Source organism: Pristis pectinata, chromosome 9 (assembly GCF_009764475.1).
Source record: "Pristis pectinata isolate sPriPec2 chromosome 9, sPriPec2.1.pri, whole genome shotgun sequence".
Classification (NCBI taxonomy): Eukaryota; Metazoa; Chordata; class Chondrichthyes; order Rhinopristiformes; family Pristidae; genus Pristis; species Pristis pectinata.
In genome coordinates, this window is record NC_067413.1 from 38,352,335 (window position 1) to 38,378,717 (window position 26,383).

General features: G+C 42.4%; 1 protein-coding gene and 1 long non-coding RNA gene across 2 annotated transcripts in view; one reads left to right on the plus strand and one right to left on the minus strand.

Moving 5' to 3' along the window:
- Positions 1-571: 571 nt before the first annotated feature.
- On the minus strand, positions 572-24,201 carry LOC127574190 (uncharacterized). Its single transcript, XR_007956887.1, has 3 exons — positions 24,137-24,201; positions 1,942-1,988; positions 572-1,397 (listed from the first exon to the last, which is right to left on the minus strand). It is a non-coding gene; the product is annotated as an uncharacterized LOC127574190 (long non-coding RNA).
- A 184-nt stretch (positions 24,202-24,385) lies between these two features.
- Positions 24,386-26,383, plus strand: part of slc35b3 (solute carrier family 35 member B3) — a 40,431-nt gene continuing 38,433 nt past the window's right edge. The window contains 2 exon segments of the mRNA XM_052022977.1: positions 24,386-24,853; positions 25,015-25,136. Coding sequence (XP_051878937.1) covers positions 24,656-24,853; positions 25,015-25,136 — 320 coding nt within the window. The 5' untranslated portion in view covers positions 24,386-24,655.

Sequence of the window (26,383 nt, forward strand, 5' to 3'; positions counted from 1 at the left end):
TGTGCAATACCTCAGCATTACATATTTGCTCAATGCTTATGTTAATTGCATACTGTTTGCTATGAATGTATTTCACCCCTTAGCATGAAAATTTACTGAGTGCCTGCAGCTGATGCGTGCCAGCTCTTTCTTGACAAGAAACCCAATACAACCTACTGTGCTGGACAAAAGAAATGTCTTGGACTTCCAGTTTTCAGTCATATGGTTGTATCTTTTCATGATGCAGTTTGAATCATCCAAGTTCCAGGATAGAGCTCCATGTCACCAGAGGAAACCACCTCAGCTAACAGCCCAAAACCAGGAGTTAACAGATGGATAGAAATACTTTCTCACACCACAATGCCACAAACACAGAAGCCTTCACAGCACATGGACTGGAACCACTGAAGCTGGTAGGGAGGAGGTAAAGTGTAATAGGGGATGCCCAACCACTGAGACATAAATAATGTATACTCATCTTCACATTGACAATCAGACATGTAAAACACACAATTCAAATTCAAAATCAGTTGAGTTTATTGTCATGTGCACAAGTACATGTATGCACGGGTGCAATAAAAACTTACTTGCAGCAGCATCACAGGCACATAGCATCAGAGGCACATTCACAAGAAAAATATAAATTAAACATAAATTATACAAATTTTATACAAGAAAGAACAGAAAACAAAAAAACAAAGTCCATTGAGTGTAAAGTGGTCATAGTGTTGATTTACTGAGGTAGTGATTAGGGTTATGCAGGTTGGTTCAAGAACCAAATGGTTGAAGGGAAGTAGCTATTCTTGAAACTGGTGGGGTGGGACTTCAGGCTTCTGTACCTCCTGCTTGATGGTGGCTGCAAGAAGATGGCATGGTCGGATGGTGGGGATGTTTGATGATAGATGTAGCCTTCCTCAGGCAACGTCTCATGTAGATACTTCCGATGGTGGGGAGGGATGTGTCAGAGATGTATTGGGCTGAGTCCAATTTTAAGGCCTTCCATGCACATTGACAGAAGAGATTGGATTACAGTGGAATGTCCATCTGAGACAAGTTCATATCTAATACTCACATTCCCAATATCAAATCCATGTGCTTGGGCAATCTGGTAGGTTTAAATAATCCCTTGAAAGAGAATGCCACTGATCATAGGAGAGGATTTTGCTCACTTTATAGATGTGCACTGTTTTAATTATTTTAACACAGCAAATGCAATGGCTAACATTAATGAGCTAAATGCAACAACTGAGAAAGCAGAACTGTGGCTCAAGCCAATATTGTCTATGATGTCATGGAGATCTGGCAAGATTTATTCTGATTTTTTTCAAGAAGATTGCTGCAATTACCATTCAAGATATTCCTTACACTGATACTCCTTCATCGGTGATGTGCCACCATTGCCCACAAACCATCTGCCACTAGAAGGGAAAAAGAGAACCCAGCATTACAACACACATTTACAGAATTGCAAAGCCTGCAAGGGAGTAAGTCATGAAATAGACGCAACACACATCTCACAATGTCACAACAGAACGTGCTTACTTTTACTTGGACCTGCTCAGTCAAGTGCAATATTTATTAACCAATGGAAAACGACAAGCTTACATTATTTTAGCTGCAAGGTGGACTAACTTGGCTATTATTTGCTGTAATTGGCAAGGCTTTACATTGGTCCCTGAAGATGCTGGCTTGCTTATATGAGGGACTTTATATGTGACAGATGACTACATGACATTATTGACTGAGCACAGTAGATTCCCTCAACTGAAATTAGAACCAACTAGACACTCCCAAAACTCTTGTTTATCAGTCTTATCTCAGTGTAATATTGTAGCTCCATATGACAAACATGGATTTGCGGAGATATTTCTCCTTTAAAGCTGGCTATGATCTTAATGACAACAGAGGCATTGGTCCCTTAAGAATGTAGGAACAATAACATAGGTATCATAATTGGATTACCTTCCTTGCTTGCTGAGCCTAATGGCTGTCTTCATGACTGATACAACCTGAAAATAGGCATTGGAAACTTATTTCCAGTAGATGATATATCCAGATAAAAAGAAGAGAAACTTTTGGACACTGTTTTACAATAATTTTTATATTCTCTCAAGTGGGTGTCACTAACACAGCCAACACTTAATGCCATTTCTAACTGCCCTTGAGTCATCTTGATACCTTCTTGAAGCAGGACAGTCAGTGTGGTACAGGTAAACCCACAGCACCACAAGATTGGAAGTTCCATGATTTTACTTGCTTACAACTAATAACACTAAGAAAAATTGTGTTACATGTTAGAGATTTCTCAAACCAGGCCTAAATATCACCAGAAGGAATACAATGGCTGAAGGTCAACAGCGATGGGCAAGTAATGTTGGCCTTGCCAGTGACATCCACATCCCTGAAACAAATAAAAGACAGTAAGTTATTCTAAATTAACAGCACAGAACTTCAGTTAAGTAAAATCAACTTTTTTTTGAAAGGGAACTGTCACAATAGAGGACTCTAGGACAACAACATAATCAATATGATTAAAATAAAATGTGCTGGAACTACTAAGTAGGCTAGTTAGTATCTGTGGAGACAGAAATAGAGTCAATGGTTCAGGCTGAGACCAATCATTAGAACTATTCAAACTGCATCATACATTTCTGTAATTTTCATTTTCCATGATTTTAAAATGGATGGTTGATGGATAGTGTAGACTCAGGGGGCCAAGGGGTGGTATGTCCCTATGATTGGTTAATTTATGCAGTCTGCTGTTCCTATAACAAACAGTGAAGACTTGCAGGCGGTTGATGCTGACTGAGGAGCTTAGAGCATGGTTGAACCCTGTGCTGGTGTTGATGCCAATATAGCAATTAAAGAGGCTTCTTATCTGAGCAGATTATTTGGGGACCTCATAAAGAGGTTACCCTATATGAAACAATTAACTGCAAATTTAATATTTTAAGCAGTTCTCTGAGACAACCTGTCGAGAAAGTACTTTACTTCCCTTTTAATACTCCCTATCCCTAGATGTTCATTTGTCTGATAATGTGTAACATTCCCCAATTCTGCCTTACCCTCACAAACTCTTTTATTCCTGCAAAACCCCATGTTGAGAAATATCAAGTCCAACTCTATCAACAGAATCTCCCTTTTCTCCCCCTGTTTCATTAATTAGGAAGAAAGAGGTAGAAAAGGTTCATAAATTACAATTACTATTTTTTGACACTCCATCTTGAAATGTATATCCAGTATTTCCTAAGAAGTGAGCACTTAGTGATTGGAAGTTTAAAATACAGGCTGTGCAAATGCAAAATTTATGAATTCACACATCTCTGTTTGATTTATGTGAAATAATAACACACTATTTAATGGTTAAACATGGCTAGGAGCAATCCTATGCTATCAAGACGTACAATGAAATAATGGATTTACAAGACGGATAACCCCTTTGACTTGAGAAGCATGCTTAAAAGTATTGTAAGGATATTATTAAACTATATGTAATTTTATAATAACTTCAAGTTGCAAGCTTGTGTGACAGACAGTGAATGATTACTGACAAACCAGTTACAGTAATGTCATAATTCAATTTCAACCTTCACAAAAGTCAAATGTCATTGAAATTAAACTATTAAAACACTTAAGTGTTTTCTTCCTTCCTTTCTGAAAATTGTTTTATGTTTTGCATATGTCATTATTTGCTGAATTAATAACATATCTGATTTTCATGTGCAGCTAAGGCACAACAGTTTATTTGTTTAAAATTAATAAGGCATTTTCTAAGACCTGAGAATGGGATCATTCAAATAAATCTAGGGCAATGTGATGCACTGTCTTATATAACTGTATAAATAGTATGTAACCATATAACAATATTGCTGAAAATATAACATTAAAAATTCCCAATGCCCTGAAGTAGAAATTAGCAGTGATTATGTAATTTATTTTTTTCTATACCTGCAAGTTCTGTGTGACAAGGAAGGGAATCTGCAGGTGATGGCTGTCCCATTTTTCTGCAGCTCTTGTTCCTCTTGGTGTGGGCAAGGTCATGGATTTGAGCTATCAGATTGCCTTGGCAAACTACTGCAATGCATTTTGTAGATGGTACACACTTTAACAATGGTTTGCCAGTACAGTGATGGAGGGGGTGTTGTAGCGTTTAAAGTGGTGAATGAGCTACTTTGTTCTGGATGGTATTGTGATTCTTGGGTGTTGTTGGAGTTGCATTCATTCTGTCATTGGTACAGATTACCTCTATGAACTCTAATTCTGAAAACCCATAATTAATACAGCACTTTTCATAACTTTAGGGCATCCACAAACACTCTATAGAAAATTAAGTACTTTTGAAATGTGTTCACTCTTGCAATATAGAAAAGACAGTGGCTAATCTCCAAACAACAGGCTTCTCAAACAGCAGTGGAATATTGATCAGATCACCTGTTGATCAAGGAAGAAATTAGCCAGCATATCAGGGGTGTTCTTCTCCAAAATAGTGCTAATGGATTCTTTACATTCACCTGAGACAAGCAGATGAACCTTAGTTCAGGACCTCATTTGATGACAGCTCTAAGTATGAAGCAATCTCTCACTACTGAGTCTCAGAATTGATTTCTGTGCCAATTCTCCAGAGTGGGAGAGAAGCGCAAAACACAAAAGTGAATTAAACATATCAAGATCATTGCATTGAAAATAAAGAAATCGCGGTCACTTAGATAAACATAGAACATGCTCTGTGGTTGCAACAGAATTCCAAGGCTAATGTCATTCAAGTGAAGATTCCCCAGTTTTACCCTATCAGAGACATCCACCCTACCCACCCTCCCTGCACCTTAACAAGCTTTGTCTGTCTCCTTCCAATTCTGATGAAGGGTCTTCGACCTGAAACGTTAACTTTGTTTCCCTTTCCACAGGCCTGAACTGCTGAGTATTTTCCAGCCGTTTTGTTTTTATATTTATTAATGTCACTCAAGGTTTTGTGCTAGAATTAAAGAGGAATTTTGTTCGATCTTTGTGAGAGAGTCACCTTATGAAGCTGATGGCAAACAAAATAACTCATGTGGTCTACTTGATCTGCCAATCAAACAGCCCAAGTGACAATGGCTTAAGGAAACCAATTATTCCTGCTTGGCTGCTTATAATTACCCTGGCTTTCTGTGCCAAAGTGATAGATGAAAAAAATTAAAAGAAACTTGTGTTCTTTTGTCTCAGAAAGAATCTATGCTTTTCACATTTTTAAAATGATTCAAAGTACATCACTTGCAATGAATTACATTCTGAAGTGCAGTTATGGTTAACTTGAAGGGTAAAACCAGTTATTCCAGTTGAGTAGAAAATCCATAAACATCCAGTTGTCAGATGGCCAATTAATCTGACCCTTTGTATTAGTTAAGGGAGGAATGTTAGCCACAGCACCAAAAGAAATTTGTCCTGTTTGCAATTTTACAGTGCATTGTACTCCACTTCTAAAACTGATTCCACCGACTTCAGTGTATGTGATCTTGGACAAATTCCCACCCCTCTGACCTTATTCAAAAGGTCAGGATATCATATCCACTTAGACAGATCCAAATTCACAAATGTTTCACGTTATTCTTCATTCCTTTATGTGGGAGCATTGGGTGATTGCACTGTTCTAAAGACTTGAGCACTCCAGCCCGTATTTTGGCACTTCATTCTGTGTGTGCTGCATTGTTGGAGATACTGTCTTTCAGACAAGTTGCTAATTCGAGTTTCATCCTCCTTTTTGGGTGGAGACAGGCATCCCAGAGTGTAATTTGAAGAAAACCACAGGGGTTCCTCCAGTGCCCTGGCCAACATTTATCTCTCAATATACAAGATAAAAACAGATCATCTTATTTATTTCAATGATGTCTGTGGGAGCTTGCTGTGTACAAACCAGCCTACATGTTAACTTTTCTGTGAGAGTGACTGCACTTCCTGGGTACTTCATCACTTGTGAAGCATTTTGTGACACACTGATGTTCATAAAAAGAATGGAATAAAATAAATATATGTTTTCTCGTCACTATCGTTTCTCTGATAGTACAGAATGAAGTTGATACTGTGCCAGCTTTCGGAGAAGATCAACTAAGCCCGTATCCGTCTCAGGTGGAGATGAAAGATCCTTTGGCACCATTTCAGAGAAGAGAGGAATTATCCTTCAAACAACATCACAAAAAAAAATTAACTGATCATAATCAATGACCTTCTATTACTTTGCAGTAATCATTATGGGAGCTTACTATGCGTGAATTAGCTGCTCTTTTTCTGTGTTACGTCAGTGGTTACACTTCCCAAGGGCGTGGTCATTCCTTCTTTAACCCTAACTTTACTCGGATTCTGAACACAAAACCTTCAGCTCTTTGCATTTTCCTGTTTCAAAAATGTTGTACTGTAACCTGCTCTGCATCAATCTTCCAAAAAATAAACTGTCATTAACAATAGGCTCCGATCCTCTATGAATTTGGTCCAGATTTAAAGGATGATTGCTCAGTCAGGCATGGGGCTTGCTAATCAGGGCATTATGGACTCATAGACACTGATTTTCTAATACTAAAATTAAATGGACATAAATTTATGGTTTACAAACTTAACTCTATGTCAGGTGTGTCCAATCAGTTAATGCTAATTTGTTTCTTATGCACTGGAAGAGATAATCCACGATTGTGAGAAAGCAAAAATTGTAGGGGTTCAGCTGATATGCATAATCAATCTAAGTTACCCTTTCTTGCTTTCTAATGTTATCTGAAATGCTCACATAAATGATTGGCCTTGTTAGTTACATTTACTCATTCATCATTCACCTTCAGGAAAACTGTGGAATATGGTGTCAAAAGCAAGTCCACAAACAGATTGAGAAGCTTCTCCTTCCTTCAAATTAGCGCTAAACTAACTTTTTGGATCTGGCAAATCTTCCCCAGGACAATTAAAACTATTTTTTTAGATACAGCTTAATGCAGAGCTGTCAAGAACAAGCTGTTCTGGGGTGATATATTACATGAACAAAAAGAAGGAAACAGAAAGAAAACCCACTGCAGTTAGCTGTGTTTATTTTCAAAGAGTGTGGCACAAGAGCGGGTTGGGTTTCTTTAACCAAAATGAATAAGTGTCTCACTTGAAATGGGCAAGACTAGACAGCGCCTGGAGAAATGACAAACAAGTTCACATCAACCGCTTCTGTTCTGCATTAAGAAGAAGAAAACGTGCAAGTGAAGATGGCAACTGAAATATGTGCCAACAGGCATCCAAAAATTTCCACAGGAAAGCAAGTAGCACCCTCTAGAGAGGAGACTGGAAATGTGCCTCTTTGGGACAATTATTGCAATATAAATAAAATACTTTCTTTTGAATTGGTATTTTCTGAAAAGAAAACTTCTGAAATATAAGTTTACCGTAAGGACAGAATGGCAGGAAAAAGAACCAATAAGAATGTCTATGAAAGAGAAAAGTGTAAGCAAAAATGCGTAACAAGATCTAACACTGAAAGAAATGACCTTGTGTTATTATTTTACCTTAATACAAAATTGATCAATAAATAATCGTTTTGATTTTCCCTAGGATTTTGAATCCTAAGAATAGAGGTGGATAAATTACAGGGATCCATCACAACTATAAGATGAATATTCTGGTAAAAATCTGTGCAAGGTAATAGAGGGTCAATATTCAGAATAAATATGAATACAGAATCTCATTCTCTAAGGGATTTTCACCCAGACTGCGTCGAGTGGAAATAATAAATTAATTCTTTAGTTGCTGAAGTACTCTCACCTTATCCATCACATAATCAATCAAAACTGTGACATGATTGTAAAAAGGATTGAGGATACAAAAGATTTCATATAAAATGAGTTATTAACAATATTATCTATATAAATGGAAAGTTCTAACCAAACCATTAAAGTGTCATAAAGTGCAGAAATGGTGCTGCAGGCACTGTGAAGAATGCAAGCCCATGGTCTAACAGACACATATCAGACAAGAAAAAGATGGAGTTATCTGCATGGTATTGTCAAAGCTATTTAAGGATGTAATCATGAGAGTGAATCCACCTGATATTAAGGCAGATAAATACAAGAGTCTCCTCAGACACAACATAACATGTTTAGTAAGGAAGTAATCACACCTAGCCCAGAGAAAATGCCATAAGGTATTCTCTGCATAACATAATGGGATGGCTGGCAGAATGATTTATATTCCATGTCACAGTTGTATCTTTAAGATTACAATAGACCCATTTCTGTCTCTTGTTCTGAAATCAAATAAATAACTAAAATTACATTGCCCTTATTTGAATTACTGCAATTACTTCAATCTGATCATTTTTCTTTTAAAAGGTACTTGCATTTTATTGCTGCTATAAGTTTACTGACAGCCACACTTTTGTGAGAGTTTGAGGACACAGAATCCACAAGTTGGCTCATTTTTACTGGGTAATCCCTGAAGAGATTTACTAATAATTTATGCATGCATATGCACCTCCTAAATACTAGTATTGGCATGCATCACAAAGTTGTTAAGTTTACCACTTGAAAGGTCACAAGGTAATAAAATTCATGACTCACATAAGTTATCACAAAAAGATCACTTTGCACATACTGATGTGTTAAATTTATATTGCATATATATTTTACAGTGGTGAGATTCTATTTTTTGACTCCCTGCCTCAAGGTGCATCATACTGTTGCCATGGTATCAGGAACCCGTTCGAAAGACAAGCACCACTTCTTGGTTAAAGGCAGCTGCATGTTTGCTGAAATCTGTCATATGATCAAAAGCCTCTGCCATTGGACCTTTCTCAGATGACAGCTCTCAATAAGAGTTCTGACGAAAGATCGCAGACCTCAGAATCAGATTTATTTTCACTGATTTATATGACGTGAAATTTAATGACCTGAATTTGATGACCTGAAACGTTAATTGTTTCTCTTCCCACAGATGCTGCCTGACCTGTTGAGTATTTCCTGTATTTTCTGCTCTTATTTAAATCTCAAAATGTCCTGCTTGCTTTCATTACCATGCATCTGAATTTGTTTGTATGGATCCTCTTAGCTCATGATAGGAAATCATGGTCTTAAAAGGTGGTTTTCCATCATGCATAACCTTTGCAAGTGCATTAATATTTCTACAATCCCTGAAACACCAACTTGTATTTATATAGCTTCCTTGATATAACAAGACTCTGTGTATCAGGTTCCACTCCAAGCAAAATCTCACTTTGAGCCGCTGGAGGAACTATTCGAGCAGATGCCCAGGCCAGGGAGATATTTTAAGCAGCTTCTGTAAGGAGGAAAGAGAAGTGCAGAAGTAGACAGGTTTAGGAGCTTTCCAGAACTCCAAAGCTTAGGATTTTAAAAGCTGAGAGCACTGACATCCAATCCATCCATTCTTATCTTCTTCTTGTCCGTTAATTACTGTCATATACTCTCTGGCTATACACGTCTGTCTGACACACTGCATGTAAACATATTTAAGTGATGCTGATTTGAATACTTTGTACTTTTATTGAGGTGAAGAGAAACTATTTTTCCATGTATCTTCCAAAAGCATGAAAAGCCTGGAGGAAGTTTTCTGAGTCAAATGTCAATGGAGATTGATTAAAACAAATAAATTTGTGTTGGCAATTTAAACAGAAAAGCCGTGCCACTGGCATGGTATGTGCAGACTAATGATTAAGCAGCTTCTTCATATAACTAATAAAATATCACCTTCAGAATAGGTGCATCAGCGGGCAGCTAACTTCCTGACCAGCTACTGTAACATTTCTGTTTGTAGTGTTATGAAAGATTTGGTACTTGAAATTCTCAGGTTAGGGAGAGCACAAATTGGGAAATGGAAGTTGAGGTGGAATTTGCATCTGCCACTTTTCAGCTGCATTTCCCATCTATCAGAATTCCCGATCTGATGCATCCTCTTGCAACAAACCACATCTCACCTTTAACCATCCACTTCACAAGAGAAATTTGGAGGTATCAGGAGAAATTTCCAGACCAGAAAAGTTATTCCCCCATTGAACCCAAATCCACCCAAAATTCGGAACGGAAATACAATCCAAACATTGTTGGCAAAGGTCCTGGAATTCTAGGAATGCTGATCAAGAATTCAGTTACTTGTTCCTCTTGGGTTGGAGGGAAACTCAAGTTTCCAGGAATTGATTATACCTTCTGTGATACAATCATATTTATAGTCTTGCAAAAGCTTTTCTCAGAAATCTGTATCTAAAAAAAAACACCAATCACATATTTCCATTTGTGTTCATTCAATCAATCATTCTTTTTTTTCCATTTCCATAGCAATATGAGTAATTTCTTAAAGTCATCAAGCAACTTGAGCAAATTTAAGTAAAACTTCACTTCTATAAAACAGAGGAAGACCAGTCTATTTTTTTTAATGTAAAATATGTTTGTAGGTCATCTAAGCTTATCAGAAGAGCTATATTTTGTCAGAAATGAATAGCTGCTGTCCGTCAATTTGGCTGTTAATAGTGCTTATACCTCTACTGTAAACAGATTATGTGGTCTAGACCAACCCAGATTCTGAATATGTAAATCCAGGCTGACAGTATTATACTGAAAGATTCATACAAATATCAAACTGTAGTTTACTGGTATACAGTCCTGGCAGGCAGATTCAGTTCCATTAATGTGCCATTGGAAAATCAGCTCTCAAAAATTTAATAGAAGTTATTTATTTTTAATTTATTCACAAGGTATGGGAATGTTTAAAAGGGTAGCACTAACTGCCCATCTCCAATGGTCCTTGATGGTGATGAGCTTCCTTCTTGAAGCACTCCACATTGGGTGGTCAAGATATTCCCACAGTGCTGTTCCAAGAAATTGATGCAACAATGTTGAAGTCAAGTTTGTAGCCATATGCCCAAGGACTGTGAGGTACGTACAATGACAAACCTGCTTGCAGCAGCATCACAGGCACATAAATTCAGAGAACACACAGAACATAAATCATACATAAATTGTACATAAATTATACAAGTGAAGAAAGTGTGCAAATAAGATATGAGTGCAAAAACACAATTAGAAACAAGTCCACGGTAGTGAAAGAGGGGATCCCTACTGTCCCGTTGCTGAGGTAGGATTAGGGTTGTGCAAGTTGGTTCAAGGACCTGATGGTTGTAGGGAAGTAGCTGTTCTTGAACCTGGTGGTGTGGGACTTCAGACTTCTGTACCTCCTGCCCAACGGTAGCAGCGAGAAGAGAACGTGGCCCAGATGGTGGGGATCCTTCATGATAGATGCCACCTTCTTGAGGCAGTGCTTGATGTAGATGCTTTTAATGGTGGGGAGGGCTGTGCCCATGATGGACTAGGCTGTGTCCACTGGTCTCTGCAGCCTCTTACATTCTTGCATGTTGGAAATGTCATACCAAGACATAATGCAACAAGTCAGATGAAAAAATTACAATATTTCCAAGTCTGGATCATGGGCAACTTGGAGGAGAACTTGCAGACAGTGTTCGCAAGTGTCTGTGCCCCTTGACTGTGTAGGTGGTAGAGGCCAAGAGTCTGGGAAATGCTGTTAAAAGCCTTAGTAAGCAGCTGCACTGCATCTTGTTGGTGTTAAGGGTTGTTGGCTGGGTGATATCCTTCAGGAGTTGTGGGCTAGCAGCTAGTTAATACAAATGATAACCAAGCATCATCCTAGGACAAGGATAGCTGCTTGAGTAAACACCATTGTCTGCAAAGCTAAAAGGTTGTTCTGGGTGTCTTGATTCCGAACAAAGGTATTTGAATTTGCAAAGGTGTTCTTGTCAGTTGAGGTGTCCTCCCATTGTAAATATATGGAGCTATTTGCCCACACCCAAAATGTTGAAACTGTGTTTAATCATCTGCTGTTATCTTTGTGCTTAAAGAGTACAAAATCTCAAAATATTTGAGTTCAATGAGGAACTTTTAGGATTCGGCCAAGAGAGATTCTTTCAAAATTCCTGCTCATCATGCTGATCAAGACCTTTTACATCTACAGCTCCAGTCTGTGTGGCTCTTTCAAAGTTAAGACAGTATATACCACAGCCACATTGTGCTGGTTGTTAAGAGAATTACTGTTTAGTGTGGTGATAGAATGTTAATCAAGCATGATGAGTGGTTATAGCTGCACCCCATTTAGGTATGTGCACAGCATTCCAAAACACTCCTGACATATGCCTTCTGCTGGTGGAAAGGCTTCATGGACTCAGAACATGAGTATCTCAATGCAAAACACTCAATCTTTACCTGCAGTTCTGGTTATATTACAGGAGATAAGTGAGGGTGTGGGGGAGATTTGGGATTGGTGCCAGGCTTGGAAAATTTTAGCTGACGAAAGATTGGTCAGCTAGAGTTAAGAGTTAACAAGCTAGAGTTGTTTTCTTTAGCATAGAGGCTGAAGGAGAGACTTAAATCAAGTGCACAAAATTACGAGGGAGCTAGATAGAGTAGATAGGAAACACTATTTCCTATAGCACCTGCGTCAAATTCCAGGGATTATTCATTTAAAAAATTATAAGGATTAGAGGGGAGATATTTTAATACTGTGGTAGGGATATCGAAAACACTTCCAGAAAGGATACTAGAGGAAAAGACCTTCATCACATTTAAAGAGTCCTAGATGTATACTTGAAGAGTCGTGACCTGTGGTCTACAGACATAATTTCAGAGAGTGGGATTAAGTCGGGTTGCCTTCTTACACCAGTACAGGCACAATGGGCTAAATGTTCTCCTTTGTAAAAGATAGCTGGGAATGCAAGGGTTAACGACTGGCAACGTAAGGGTTAATAATATGCTTCTTAGTATGCTTCTCAGTATGCTTCTCATTGTAAATGGGTTCCCAAGGTAAAGAACGATCTCACGTATGGTGTGATTTAGTGTTGTCTAGTTTTAATGCCAGGTGCAAGTGGGAAAGAAGTAGTTTTTTAGACATATCTTGTTATGCTAGAAACTTTATGTAAACAATTGCCTGTGTAAGTGTAATTTCCCACCTAGCTTTCCCACAAAAATGAGTATAAAAATACACTGTAACCGAGTCATCTTTGAGTGGGTTTCAGTATAGAGTTAGGGTTACATGGTTTACTCTCTCTCTGTATTCCCCCACTCCTGCCAGCGAAAGCTAATAAAGCATTTATCATAAGTTCTTTGGTTCTGCTGTTGTCTGATTTATTACAGAAGCACGGGTCGACTTTAACATTGGCGTTAGTCGGCAGGATTTCACAGGGACCTGGACACCTCCGGACTGAGTAAGTGGCGGACAGCGTCCGGAAGGTCAACGGGAGAAAAAGGCGCCTTCAGACCCCTTGTGTCTGACTCCTACATTGACCTCTGGGAACATTGTGGTCCCTCATCCGAGGTTGATCTGGTTCCCCTGTCGAAATCCCAAAGAACCGGCAGAGAACAAAGAGCTTCACAGGCAGGAGCATGTTATTTTTTAAGAGATAGTTGTATGGTGAAAGAAAAAGAGTTCGTTTTGTGTAACACTGGGCCACAGTGATACAGGGGCAGAGATCTAAGTACTTAGAGTTCGTATGGAATAAGTAAGTTCGTTTGGAAAAATAAAGTAGTACTACGGAGTTCGTTTGGGAAACAGAGTTCGTTTTGAAGTAGTGTTCATTTGGAAATATAGTCTGAATTCGATCTGAGGCAGTGAGGCCAGGATAAATTGTGATTTGGACATCAGACGTAAATCAGAATGGGACAGACTTGAAGTGATGGGGGTACCCCAGTGCAATACATCTGTTATTTGCACCCAGAACATCAAAAACAATATTGACAATTGTTAAATGAAGAGTGGCCGATCGGTGGCATAAGGTGCGCATTAAGTCATCTGTTTAAAGGACGTCAAGGGAGATATTTAATTTAATTTCTTTTTAAGGTTCTAATTTCCGTCTTATCTTATTTCATGCTATCTTATAATTTCATGTTAAGTTCGCTCTTTAATTTTAAGAATGCTTTTCAGTTTGTGGTAGAAATTTATGTTTTTTAAAGTGATACTTTAATGTATGGTGTTGTTTTTGGGTCATTTTTGTCCTTCATATTATGTAAGATTTTTTGAGAATTGAGTTCTAATAAGTTAAGTTTTGAATAGTTAATGAACAACATTATGTACTGAGGAGGGATAATGCATGTCGAAGAGGGATTGAGTTAAGTACAAAGGATGGTGCACCCAAAGACTAGGAGGTTTTAAAGGCTGAGTGTGAATGGTATGACAAGCAAAAAAAAGGAGCGTAGAGATAACAAAGCACAGCATCAATTGATTAACAAAATGGCCAAAGGTAATAAGACTGATAATGATCCCGGGGACCCACTGTCAGGCATGGCGACCCTATTCTTGCAGAATGATGAGGATGAGGAATTGGAAGATTCCTTATGGGCGAGACCACCCCCCCCCCCCCGTATGCCCCTCAGGGACCAAGCTCCAGTACTGCCGGCACGGGCAGAGCCATTGCCTCAAGCCCAGGCTCCCATCAGGGAGGAGCAAGCAATACAAACGATAGCTGACGGTGTGAAAGTAGCCCCCAGACAAACGAGAAAGAAAATCCCTGAGGTAACAATGCACTCTGTTCGAGTAGTCCCCAATCCCCGAGCAGGTGCTCATGGCCAGGAAGACACTATGGAGATTTATACACCATGGAAACCTCAAGAGATGTTATTAATTGCTCATCATGCCCCAGATAGAAACAAAGATCCTGTTGGATTCGTAAATTATATACGATCTACCCAGACCATGTATGGGGCACAACCCCGAGATCTCTTTTCCCTCTGTCATGCTATACTGAATCCTGAAGAGAATATTAAGTGGAAGACAGCAATGCTGCTTCCTGCAAGAGGGGGAAATCCGATTGATACATATGAAGATTTAAATCAGAAAAATGGTAATCTGAATCAACAAGTTACTATTATGTTAACAGCTCTCTCGGAGAGTTTAAAACAACCAATTGATATGAGTAAGGTTCTGCAATGTAAACCTACCCTTAAAGAGACAGCCCAGGAATTTTGGGAACGTTTTACTACAGCATATCATACATATGCTGGAGATCAGGCATACAATAATGGACAGCCATCCGCCCAGTTTAATGCGATTTTAATGCAGTGCCTCCCAGAGAAAACAGCATCATTAGTAAAGACTAATTTGGACTGGTGTGATAATACAAGGGAACAATCCCGCAGGGCAGTGCTGGCTTTTTGGCCCAACAATGAAGAGGAAACTGGGCCCTCAACCAAACCCCTGTGAGGTATGAGTTCCCCCTATGTGCACCAATGTCAGATAACTGGGATAATTGTTCGTTCCCTAGCAGTGGTGGTCCTCCAGAAGGACCAGCACAGATTCTCCTCCAAAGGTCCTATCAGCAAGGAAGGAGAAGGCCATGGGGGCGGGGTCAGGGATCTCAGAGTCGCCCTAATGTTTTCAATGGACCGCCACTACCACGCAGGGATGTCTGCTTTAATTGTGGTAGAGAGGGACACTGGCGATGGGATTGTCCCTTTAATTACCAGGAGAATACAGACGGCAGGTACGAGGGAAGGAAGGGCTCTGCCACTCATAGCAAAAGGGAGGAGTGAAGAGCCCATTGTGATGATGAATTTGCAGGGAGTCTCTCTTCCATTTTTGATTGATACAGGGACAACCTTATCCACCCTGGATCAGGAACTCATGGAAGAATATGGATTCCCTGTAGCTACTTGTATTGTTCAAATGTCTGGACTGGAAGGTAACCTCAGAGACTATCCAACTACAGCACATTTACAAGTGACTTATGATTATGCTACCCATATGCTACCTTTCACTATTACAGCATATCTGGGTTTCAATTTGGCTGAAAGGAACTTGCTCAAGGGACTTGGAGTGGAAATATTGTGCACCGATAGGGAGCTCTATGTGAGTTCACCTTCTGTACAGCCACGAGTCCTAATGGCAGTCAGCCCTCCCCAATGGTGGTCAGTAGATCTTCCCCCGGCGCCGCTCTTTTCTCACCTGCCTAACCTTCATGTCACCCTGTGCTATGATCCCACTGGTCACGATTGGGAGAAGGAGCATTTCTACCAGGCATATGAAGGACACACGGTTAATGTATGCTTGACAGGGAAAGTTGAGGGACTGCGGGGAACAGCCCTGATTGCAGAAGTGCCAGAGATGATGTGGAAGCAAACGGGATTAATCCATCCACATGTTACACTTACTGTTAATAAGGGACATACGGCTAAGGAACTCGGTGTTTTGACACAATGCTTGGTGAATCTTGCTGATCCTAATTTGACTACTAAGCAGGAGTTCCCTCAAGGTGTGTTGACATATTGGACGACAGCTCAGGAAGTTTTCGGCATATTGTAACACCATCGGTCACAAGATGAGACGGAAATTCCTGACAAGGTCTGGTCTGCGTCTCCATACGAGGTAGGAAAAACCACTTGTGCACCGGTACACATTTGAGTAAAACCCAACATCCAGCTACCGTCAATACCACAATACCCTTTAAAGCCGGAAGCACGTGAAGGCATAAGGGAGCTGGTGGATTCATTGGTACGTCAAGGTCTTCTCGTACCCTGTCGCTCTCCCTGCAATACACCGATTTTCCCAGTTCCGAAGCCTGGACGCTCTGAGTGGCGCCTAGTGCAAGATTTACGTGCTATCAATGACGTTGTGATGCCAGTGCATCCTGTTGTACCAAATCCAGCTAGTATATTGAGTCCCGTTCCTACAACATCTACGGTATTTACGGTAATCGATTTACAGCATGCCTTCTTTGCAGTTCCTCTACCTTCAGAGATCTCGGAGCCTGATCATGATTTTCTACAGAGAAATCATCTCCTAACTTCAGCTCGTGAGGATTTAAAGGACTGTCCGATTGATGGAGCCGTAACCTGGTTTGTGGATGGCTCATCCTTTATAGATGACCAAGGCCGGCGACGATCTGGTTATTCAGTCGTACAGGGAACTGATACAGTAATAGAAGCCGCAGCCTTTCAGCATCCTCCCTCCGCACAACAAGCTGAGCTTTTTGCTTTAACACGTGCCTGCATCAAAGGAAATGGTATTTCCCTTAACATTTACACAGACTTGCGATATGCCTTTGGGGTTGCCCATGACTTTGGTGCACTATGGCAGCATCGTGGATTTTTGACTTCATCAGACACTCCTATTAAGAATGCTTTGTTTATTTCAAACCTCCTGGCATCCCTGTCCCAACCGTCCCACCTAGCAATAATTAAGTGTGATGCACACACTAAAGACCAAGATCCCATTTCCCTGGGAAATGCCAACACAGATATAATCGTGAAGGCCACTGCTATCCAGGGACCCCTTACCATTTATTCAGATGGAAACAAACAACTCTTGAATAGAATGGCCCTGCCTGACATGGGGAGTGTAGTGAGACTTCAGGGGGACGCCCCTGCAAATCAAATTGAACTATGGAAACAGCAGGGGTGCACTAGAGATCCTGACACACAGTTATGGACCACCCCTGCTGGACAAGTTTGTGTAGCAGATATAATTTTACTAATGTTACTTAACTATATATGCCCTTAGTGAAAGAATGATTAGTTATGCACAAAAGCTAACCAAAGTTCTTGAGATTCTACATTCACAGGTTCGTAATGCTCAGAGGAAAGAGAAGGACAACATCCATGGCAGTAAAAGTTAAAGGACAATCATGGTGAATACATCACTCCGATTATAAGAGGATTGGCCCTGGGAAAGGACAGCATGATGCGATGAAGGACAAGCAAGATCTCTGTTGAGACTTATAAGTGACGAGAATGGACAATTATAGTATCTAGAAGTACTTTGGGATTTGTTCTGGGCATCCTTGAAATTAAGACATTCATGCAGACGAGAAAGGGTTCAGACTGTGTAGCTAGATGGGAATGGCATGATAATACTTATCTACCTCAGTATGTATCTACCTCGATCCTTAACATAGGTGCAACGTTCCTGTCTTATGTTAACTTCACTGTAAGTGGTTATCATGATTAACTTTGCTGTAAGTGGTTATCGTGAAATGATACGAGGAGGGAATGTAAAAGATAGCTGGGAATACAAGGGTTAATGACGGGCAATGTAAGGGTTAATAATATGCTTCTTAGTATGCTTCTCTGTAAATGGGTTCCTAAGGTAAAGAATGATCTCACGTATGGTGTGATTTAGTTCTGCCTAGTTTTAATGTCAGGTGCAAGTGGGAAAGAAGCAGTTTTTTAGACATATCTTGTTATGCTAGAAACTTTATGTAAACAATTGCCTGTGTAAGTGTAATTTCCCACCTAGCTTTCCCACAAATATGAGTATAAAAATACACTGTAACAGAGTATTCTTTGAGTGGGTTTCAGTATAGAGTTAGGGTTACATGGCTTACTCTCTCTCTGTATTCCCCCACTCCTGCTAGCGAAAGCTAACAAAGCACTTATCATAAGTTCTTTGGTTCTGCTGTTATCTGATTCATTACAGAAGCGCGGGTCGACTTTAACACCTTCTCTGTTGGAATTTTTTTTAATGAGTCTATGAAACTGCAAATGAGTTAAATCTCCACATATTTGCACAGGTTATTGCAAATTTCCTTGAAAATGGAGTTTTTTTTGTTCTAATTGTGTTCTTTTTTTGTAAAAATTGTGTATAATTTGTTTACGTTTTTCTTGTGAATGCTGTTTACATGATGTTATGCTATGTGATGCTGCTGCAAGTAAGTTGTACTTGTGCATATAACAATAAACTGGAATTTGACTTTAAAATTGTACAAATGGCCTTGCTGAATATCATATGTTTGATCACCAATGATTTCAATTTTATTTCTGACCATTAGGGATCTGGGAGCGCTGGGAAAGTGGTTCTCATGTTTGGCAGCACCAAGCAACTGATGGATATGCCCTGCAGACCTCAGGGAAACAAATGTCTCTGGCGGCTGCTGGAAATGAAGTAGAGAGGCTTCCACCTATCCACCCAACTGCCTCTTTCTCCCAACTCCACCCCTCCCACTCCCCCATCTTGCTCCATCAGCCTGTCATCCTTCCCCGTCATTATTCACCCCTCCCCTGTCCACCTATCATCTAATGGCCCCTGTCTCATCTCTTTCCCTCTACTCTTTCTATTGGCTATCTTCCCTCTCCTCTCTCAGTCTTAATGCAGGTGGAGGAGGGAAGGGTGGAGACAGTGACAGAAGCTGGAAGGTGATAGGTGGCGGGAACAAGAGGCTGCACATACAACAAGACATGAATAATTCCTTCCCCCATCTACAGATGCTGCCTGACCCACTGAGTTCCTCCTGCAGTTTGGGTTTTTTTTTTGCTACATCAGGAAGGTGATTCTATTTTCCAGCATCACTGAGTGAAGGAGGGGTAAGCCACCTTTTCCTGGTGGGGCGATTTTAATTAATGGTACAGAAATTTAAAGCACAGCAGACCATTCGGTCCATTGCATCCACACCAACCAAACACAAACTAGCACCCTGTTTTCACTCCACAAACTTGGGGATACTTCTGCCTGACACATACAGTGAAGTCCAGACCACCCAGCTCCCAGTGAACAATTTCCTGCCCGACTCACCCCCATAAAATTGAGTCCCACAGCGCTCAGTGATCATCCTCGATCTACCCATCTGTCCTTGGCCTCCTCCACTGCCAGGGTCAGGCTAAATGCAAAGAGAAACAGCACCTCATATTCCACCTGGGCCCAACGGCATGAACATTGAATTCTCCAATTTAAGGTAAACTGCTCCCCTTTTCCATATTCTCTCTTCCTGATCTATTCAGTTCCTCCTTCACCCACCCAACCCCCCCCCCCCCCCCCATCATCCTGTTTCTTTCCCCTCCTACACCCGCTCCATCTGCCCAGCATCGGGTCCTGATGCAGGGTTTCGACCTAAAACATCGACAATTCCATTCCTCCACACAGATACTGCTCGACCTGCTGAGTTCCTCCAGCAGGAACCATAGAACCATACAGCACAAAACAGGCCCTTCGGGGCACATGTTGTGCTGTCCATCAGACCACCCTCACACTACCTAACCCCTTCCTCCCGCATATCCCTCTGTCTCACATTCCTCCATATGCCTATCCAACAAGCTCTTGAACCTGTTCAATGTATCTGCCTCCACCACCACCCCAGGCAGTGCACTCCATGCACCAACCACTCTCTGAGTGAAAAACCTCCCTCTGACATCTCCCCTGAACCTCCCACCCATAACCTTAAAGCCATGCCCTCTCGTCTTGAGCATTGGTGCCCTGGGAAGGAGGCGCTGACTGTCTACTCTATCTATTCCTCTCAATATTTTATATACCTCTATCATGTCTCCTCTCATCCTCCTCCTTTCCAGTGAATAAAGCCCTAGCACCTTAAGCCTCTCCTCATATTCAATACTCTCCAATCCAGGCAGCATCCTGGTAAATCTCCTCTGCACCCTCTCCAACGCCTCCACATCCTTCCTATAATGAGGCGACCAGAACTGAACACAGTACTCTAAGTGTGGCCTAACTAGAGTTTTGTAAAGCTGCATCATCACCTCACGGCTCTTAAACTCAATCCCGCGATTTATGAAAGCCAACATCCCATTGGCCTTCTTAACTGCTCTTTCCACCTGTGAGGCAACTTTCAATGAACTGTGAATATGAACCCCCAGATCCCTCTGCTCCTCCACACTGCCAAGTACCTTGCCATTCACCCAGTACTCTGCCCTGGAGTTTGTCCTTCCAAAGTGTACCACCTCACACTTCTCCGGATTGAACTCCATCTGCCACTTGTCAGCCCAGCTCTGCATCCTATCAATATCCCTCCGTAAGCTCCGACAGCCCTCCACACTATCCACAACACCGCCGATCTTAGTGTCGTCCGCAAACTTACTAACCCAGCCCTCCACCCCCTCATCTAAGTCATCTATAAATATCACAAAAAGTAGAGGTCCCAGAACCGATCCCTGCGGGACACCACTAGTGACTGCCTTCCAATCCGAGGGCACTCCTTCCACCACGACCCTCTGCTTTTTACATGCAAGCCAATTCCTAATCCACACAGCCAAGCTTCCTTGGATCCTGTGGCCTCTGACCTTCTGAAGAAGCCTACCATGAGGAACCTTATCAAACACCTTACTAAAATCCATGTAAACCACATCCACCGCACTGCCCTCATCAATCTTCCTGGTCACCTCCTCAAAGAACTCTATCAGGCTTGTAAGGCAAGATCTTCCCTTCACAAAGCCATGCTGGCTGTCCCTAATCAGTCCATGATTCTCAAGGTGTTCATAAATCCTATCCCTTAGAATCTTTTCTAACAGCTTACCCACCACAGACGTGAGACTCACCGGTCTATAATTCCCTGGCCTATCCTTATTACCTTTTTTGAACAAGGGGACAACATTCGCAACCCTCCAATCCTCCGGCACCACCCCCGTAGACAACAAGGACTCAAAGATCCTTACCAGCAGTTCAGCAATCTCCTCCCTAGCCTCTCGAAGCAGCCTGGGGAAAATCCCGTCAGGCCCCGGAGATTTATCTGTCTTAATATTATTTAACAACTTCAACACATCCTCTCTTGATATCAACAACCTCGAGAACTTTACCCCTACCAGCACTCCCTTCCGCATCATCAAGACCCCTCTCCCTGGTGAATACCGAAGAGAAGTACTCATTCAGAACTTCTCCCACTTCCGCTGCCTCCAGGCAAATTCTCCCACCTTTGTCCTTAATCGGACCTACCTTCACCCTAGCCATCCTCCTACCCTTCACGTACTTGAAAAAGGCCTTGGGATTTTCCTTAACCCTACTAGCCAACGCCTTTTCATGTCCCCTTCTAGCTCTCCTCAGCCCTTTCTTAAGTTCCTTCCTCGCTACCCTATATTCCTCACGGGCCCTGTCTGAACCTTGCTGCTTATACCTCACGTATGCTACCTTCTTCTCCCTAACAAGTCGTTCCACCTCTCTCGTCACCCATGGTTCCTTCACCCTGCCATTCCTTCTCTGCCTCACCGGGACATATTTATCCCTAACATCCTGCATAAGATCCCTGAACATCGACCACATCTCCATGGTACATTTTCCTTCAAAAAGGACATCCCAATTTACACTCCCAAGTTCTCTCCTTATAGCCTCGTAGTTAGCCCTTCCCCAATTGAAAAACCTCTTGTCCTCTCTGCACCTGTCCCTGTCCATGACAATTTTAAAGGTTATGGAGCAATGGTCACTGTCCCCCAAATGCTCACCCACCAATAGATCCTTCACCTGTCCCGGTTCACTTCCTAAAACTAGATCTAACATGGCATTCCCTCTAGTCGGCCTGTCAACATACTGCGTCAGGAATCCCTCCTGGACACACTTAACAAATTCCGTCCCATCTAAACCTTTGGCACTAAGCAGGTTCCAGTCTATATTTGGGAAGTTGAAGTCTCCCATTATAACAACCCTGTTATTTCTGCTTCTCTCCAAACACTGCCTGCCAATCTGCTCCTCTATATCTCTACTGCTACCGGGGGGCCTATAGAATACTCCTAGTACAGTAACTGCTCCTTTCTTGTTCCTTAATTCCACCCATACGGACTCTAGAGATGATCCTTCTACAACATCCATCTTTTCCACAGCCGTAAGTGTCCCTGACCAGTATCGCCACCCCTCCTCCTCTTCTCCCCCCTCCCTATCCCTCTTAAAACACCGAAAACCAGGAATATTCAATATCCACTCCTCTCCTGACGTCAGCCATGTCTCAGTAATAGCCACGATATCATAGTCCCCCATACTTATCCAAGCCCTTAGTTCATCCCCCATATTCCTGACACTTCTTGCATTTAAGTAAACACACTTGAGTCCATCTACCTTACTACTTTTATAGCCTGTATTCTGCTTCTCCTTCCCCCTCTACCTGTTTGATCTAACTTTTCCCCATTCCCTTCTTCCTCTGACCTACTACCCCGGTTCCCTTCCCCCTCACAAACTAGTTTAAACCCTCCTGAACCACCCTAGCAAATCTCGCCGCAAGGATATTGGCCCCCTTCTGGTTCGGGTGTAACCCGTCCTCTCTGTACAGGTCCCACCTTCCCGAGAAGAGATCCCAATGATCCAGAAATCTAAAGCCCTCCCTCCTGCACCAGCTTCTCAGCCATGCATTTATCTGCCACCTCCTCCTATTCCTACCTTCACTATCACGTGGCACTGGCAGCAATCCCGAGATTGCTACCCTTGAGGTCCTGTTCCTCAATTTTCTGCCTAGCTCCCTGAACTCACTCTTCAGGACCTCATCCCCCTTCCTACCTATGTTGTTGGTGCCAATATAGACCACAACTTCTGGCTGCTCTCCCTCCCACTCAAGAATTCTGTGGACCCAATCAGTGACATCCCGGACCCTGGCACCTGGGAGGCAACATACCATCCGGGATTCATGCACACTGCCACAGAACCTCCTGTCTGTTTCCCTGACTATTGAGTCCCCTATCACTATCGCATGTCTCTTTCCCACCCTTCTCTTCTGAGCAGCAGTACCAGTCCCAGTGCCAGAGACCTGATAACTGCAGCTAGGCCCCTGCAGGTCATCCCCCTCAACAGCTTCCAAGGCAGAAAACTTGTTACTGAGGGGAACAGCCTGCGGGGTTGTCTGTCCTGTCTGCCTGCCTGACTTCTTTTTCCTCTTCCCTCCCCTGACAGTCACCATTCTATCTGCCTCCTGAACCTCAGATGTACCTACCCTAAGGGGGGGTGAGTGTCACCTGATGCACTGTGTCTACATAACTCTCTCCCTCCCTTATGCTGCGCAGTGTTTGTAGCTGCGACTCCAGCTCATCAACTCTGAGCCGAAGTTTATTTGTTGTACGTGCAGCCCCTTGTTGCTGCCACTTATCATCTTCCAGCTTCTGTCACTATCTCCACCCCTCCCTCCGCCATCTGCCTATCACCCCTCCTCACCTGGATCCACCTATCACTTGCCAGCCCTCACTCCTTTATACTGGCTGTCTCTCTCTACTCTTTCAGTCCAGATGAAGGGTGTTGACCTGAAGTGTCTACTGTCCATTTCTTTCCACAGATGCTGCCTGACCCGCTGGGTTCCTCCAGCACCTTGCGTGTTGCTGCAGACTCCAGCATCTCCCGTATCTCCTCTCTGCTCTGGGCCCCGGTGCACTGACAGTCACTCTCTGCGACCCATTCTATCCCTGAATGGTCTCTAAGCATGAAATACACCACACTTTAACACACTTAAAAGTGTTCTCCACTTTACCAGCCAGACCAATGAAGACGCCTTGCGCTCAGGGACACGTGTCACTAAATCCTTCTGCAGCTACGTTTACTCATCCCCAGACTGGCCCGACGACGGCAACGCGCAAGCGCACCGATGCTTTTTCGGTCGAGGGGAGGGAGGGACTCAACCCGGCACGCATGCGCTATCACCTTCTCGACCGCCGGACTCAATGTCCAGTCGCAAGCGTTGCCGGCAGCCGGTTGTGCGCAGGCGCAGCGGCGTGGCACCCTGGATTTTCCAGCCGGGCCAGCAGGAGGACGGTCAGCGGCGCATGCGCGGTGTGCCGGCGGCGTATCCTTGGCCATGACAGTTGGCAGGTGGCGGGGAACCGGCAACAACAATAACAACTAGTGTTGTCAGTGCTCAGGACGGCTGATGGATGCACTTATGATGCGGTGGTGAAGCGACGGAAGGCTCTTGGCTTGACTGGACTCCCTTGCGGTTTGTTTGCAGGCAGCTCCGAGCCTGAGGCCTGCGGCTGGCGGCGAGGCCGACTGGATGGCAGAGATGAACGGCTCCAGGAAGTACATCTCCATCAGTGTCCCCGACAAGCCCGACTCCATGTCCCCGCACATCAAGTCGGCGGAGGAGCTGCGGGTGATCGGCTTCAAACTGAGCGACTACTCCAGGCCTGTGCAGTTCCTCGTCTGTGTGGCCGGGGTCTTCGTCTTCTATCTCGTGTATGGATACCTGCAGGTCATTGACAAGTTTTATAGACAAATCCCGCATGCTCTTCAACACAAGCCTATCCCGTGTTGTCACAGGCCCGTGCGGATTGTGCTTGTTGCATTGCACTCTATTACATTGCATTGCACGCTATTGCATTTGCACTTAACATTCCTTCTCTTGATTCCCAGGAGCTCATTTTCTCACTGGAAGGCTTCAAACCCTTCGGCTGGTACCTAACTCTGGTGCAGTTTGCTTTCTATTCCATGTTTGGACTGGTCGAGCTTCAGCTCACGCAGGACAAGAGGAGGAGGTAATTGATCGGTAGTTATGTTATTGTTATGGCAATCCCCTGTTGCAATTTCACATCAAACATAAAAAGTAAACAATACTCATTTAGAACCAGGTAGCTGAGAGTTTTAAACCAGTTTGGCTTTCTGTGTAACGTGACAGTTCATATGACAGTTCAAAACATTTTCAATCAAGCATTTTTAATTCTAGCACGGATTTGAAAGAATGATGTTTTTCTGTGCTGTTGCCATTCTGTAAGGTGTGCCACAAGTTCAGTAATTGGATGGTGTCCTAATATAATGCATTGGATATCTTTTATGAATGTCTTGTGATACACTAGCTACTGGTTATTTGTACATTTGGGATAATGAGAAAGTGTATTTTCCAATGGTAATTTCTGTATCAATAATTTTTAGAATAAACAGACTTTCACCAAAAATGTAAATAAAAAAACTGCAGGTGCAGGAAATCTGAAATAAAAGCAGAATATACTGGAAACACTCAGCAGGTCAGGCAGTATCTGAGGAAAGAGAAACAGTTAACTTTCAGTTAAATTCATCTGAACTGGGAAAGAGAGAGGGTTCACCGGAAATGTTGTTGAAGTGCTGAAATTATTTGAAATCTCTCCAAGGTGGTTGAGAACAACACTGGCAATTACTTTCCCTGTGACAGGCAGCAAGGAGAGATTTCTCTCATTTTTCTCCTTTCTTGAAGATGTCTATGAGGTCCCTGGCATGTCTTTCTTTCCCCAGATGTGGAAGCTGAGGTTGTGAAATGGTGGAAGTTCATCTCACCAAGTTTTAGAACTTCAACAAGAATATCAAATGCTCCCAAGACCTTGTTATTTTTCAGTTGGCATGTTGTCTTTTTGACTTCTTGTCAGTCAGGAGTGGTGGTGAGGAGGGACTGGACAGTTTGTGGTGGCACATGTCAAGGACAGAGTTACAGCAGAGGAGGGCCTCCAGCTGTTCCTTCCTGCAAGTGTCCACTGCCTCTCTGTTCTTGATAAATTCTTGGCTGTTAGTTGGGATGGAGCAGGGGGCCTTCAGTGTTTGGTCTCTAGATGTTCCTGACAGTGCTGAAAAATCTGTGCACATCATAGTTACCAATAAATTACTGAACCTTCCACGTCCTTTCCACCCACCATCTGTTCTTTGGATCACAGGTTTTCTGTTGGACCTTGGTGTGTAGAATTCCTCCTTTTCCTTTGAGGCACATGAATGATCCCACGATCTCAAGGAACAGATTTCAAGTCGCACCTTGTGTTTG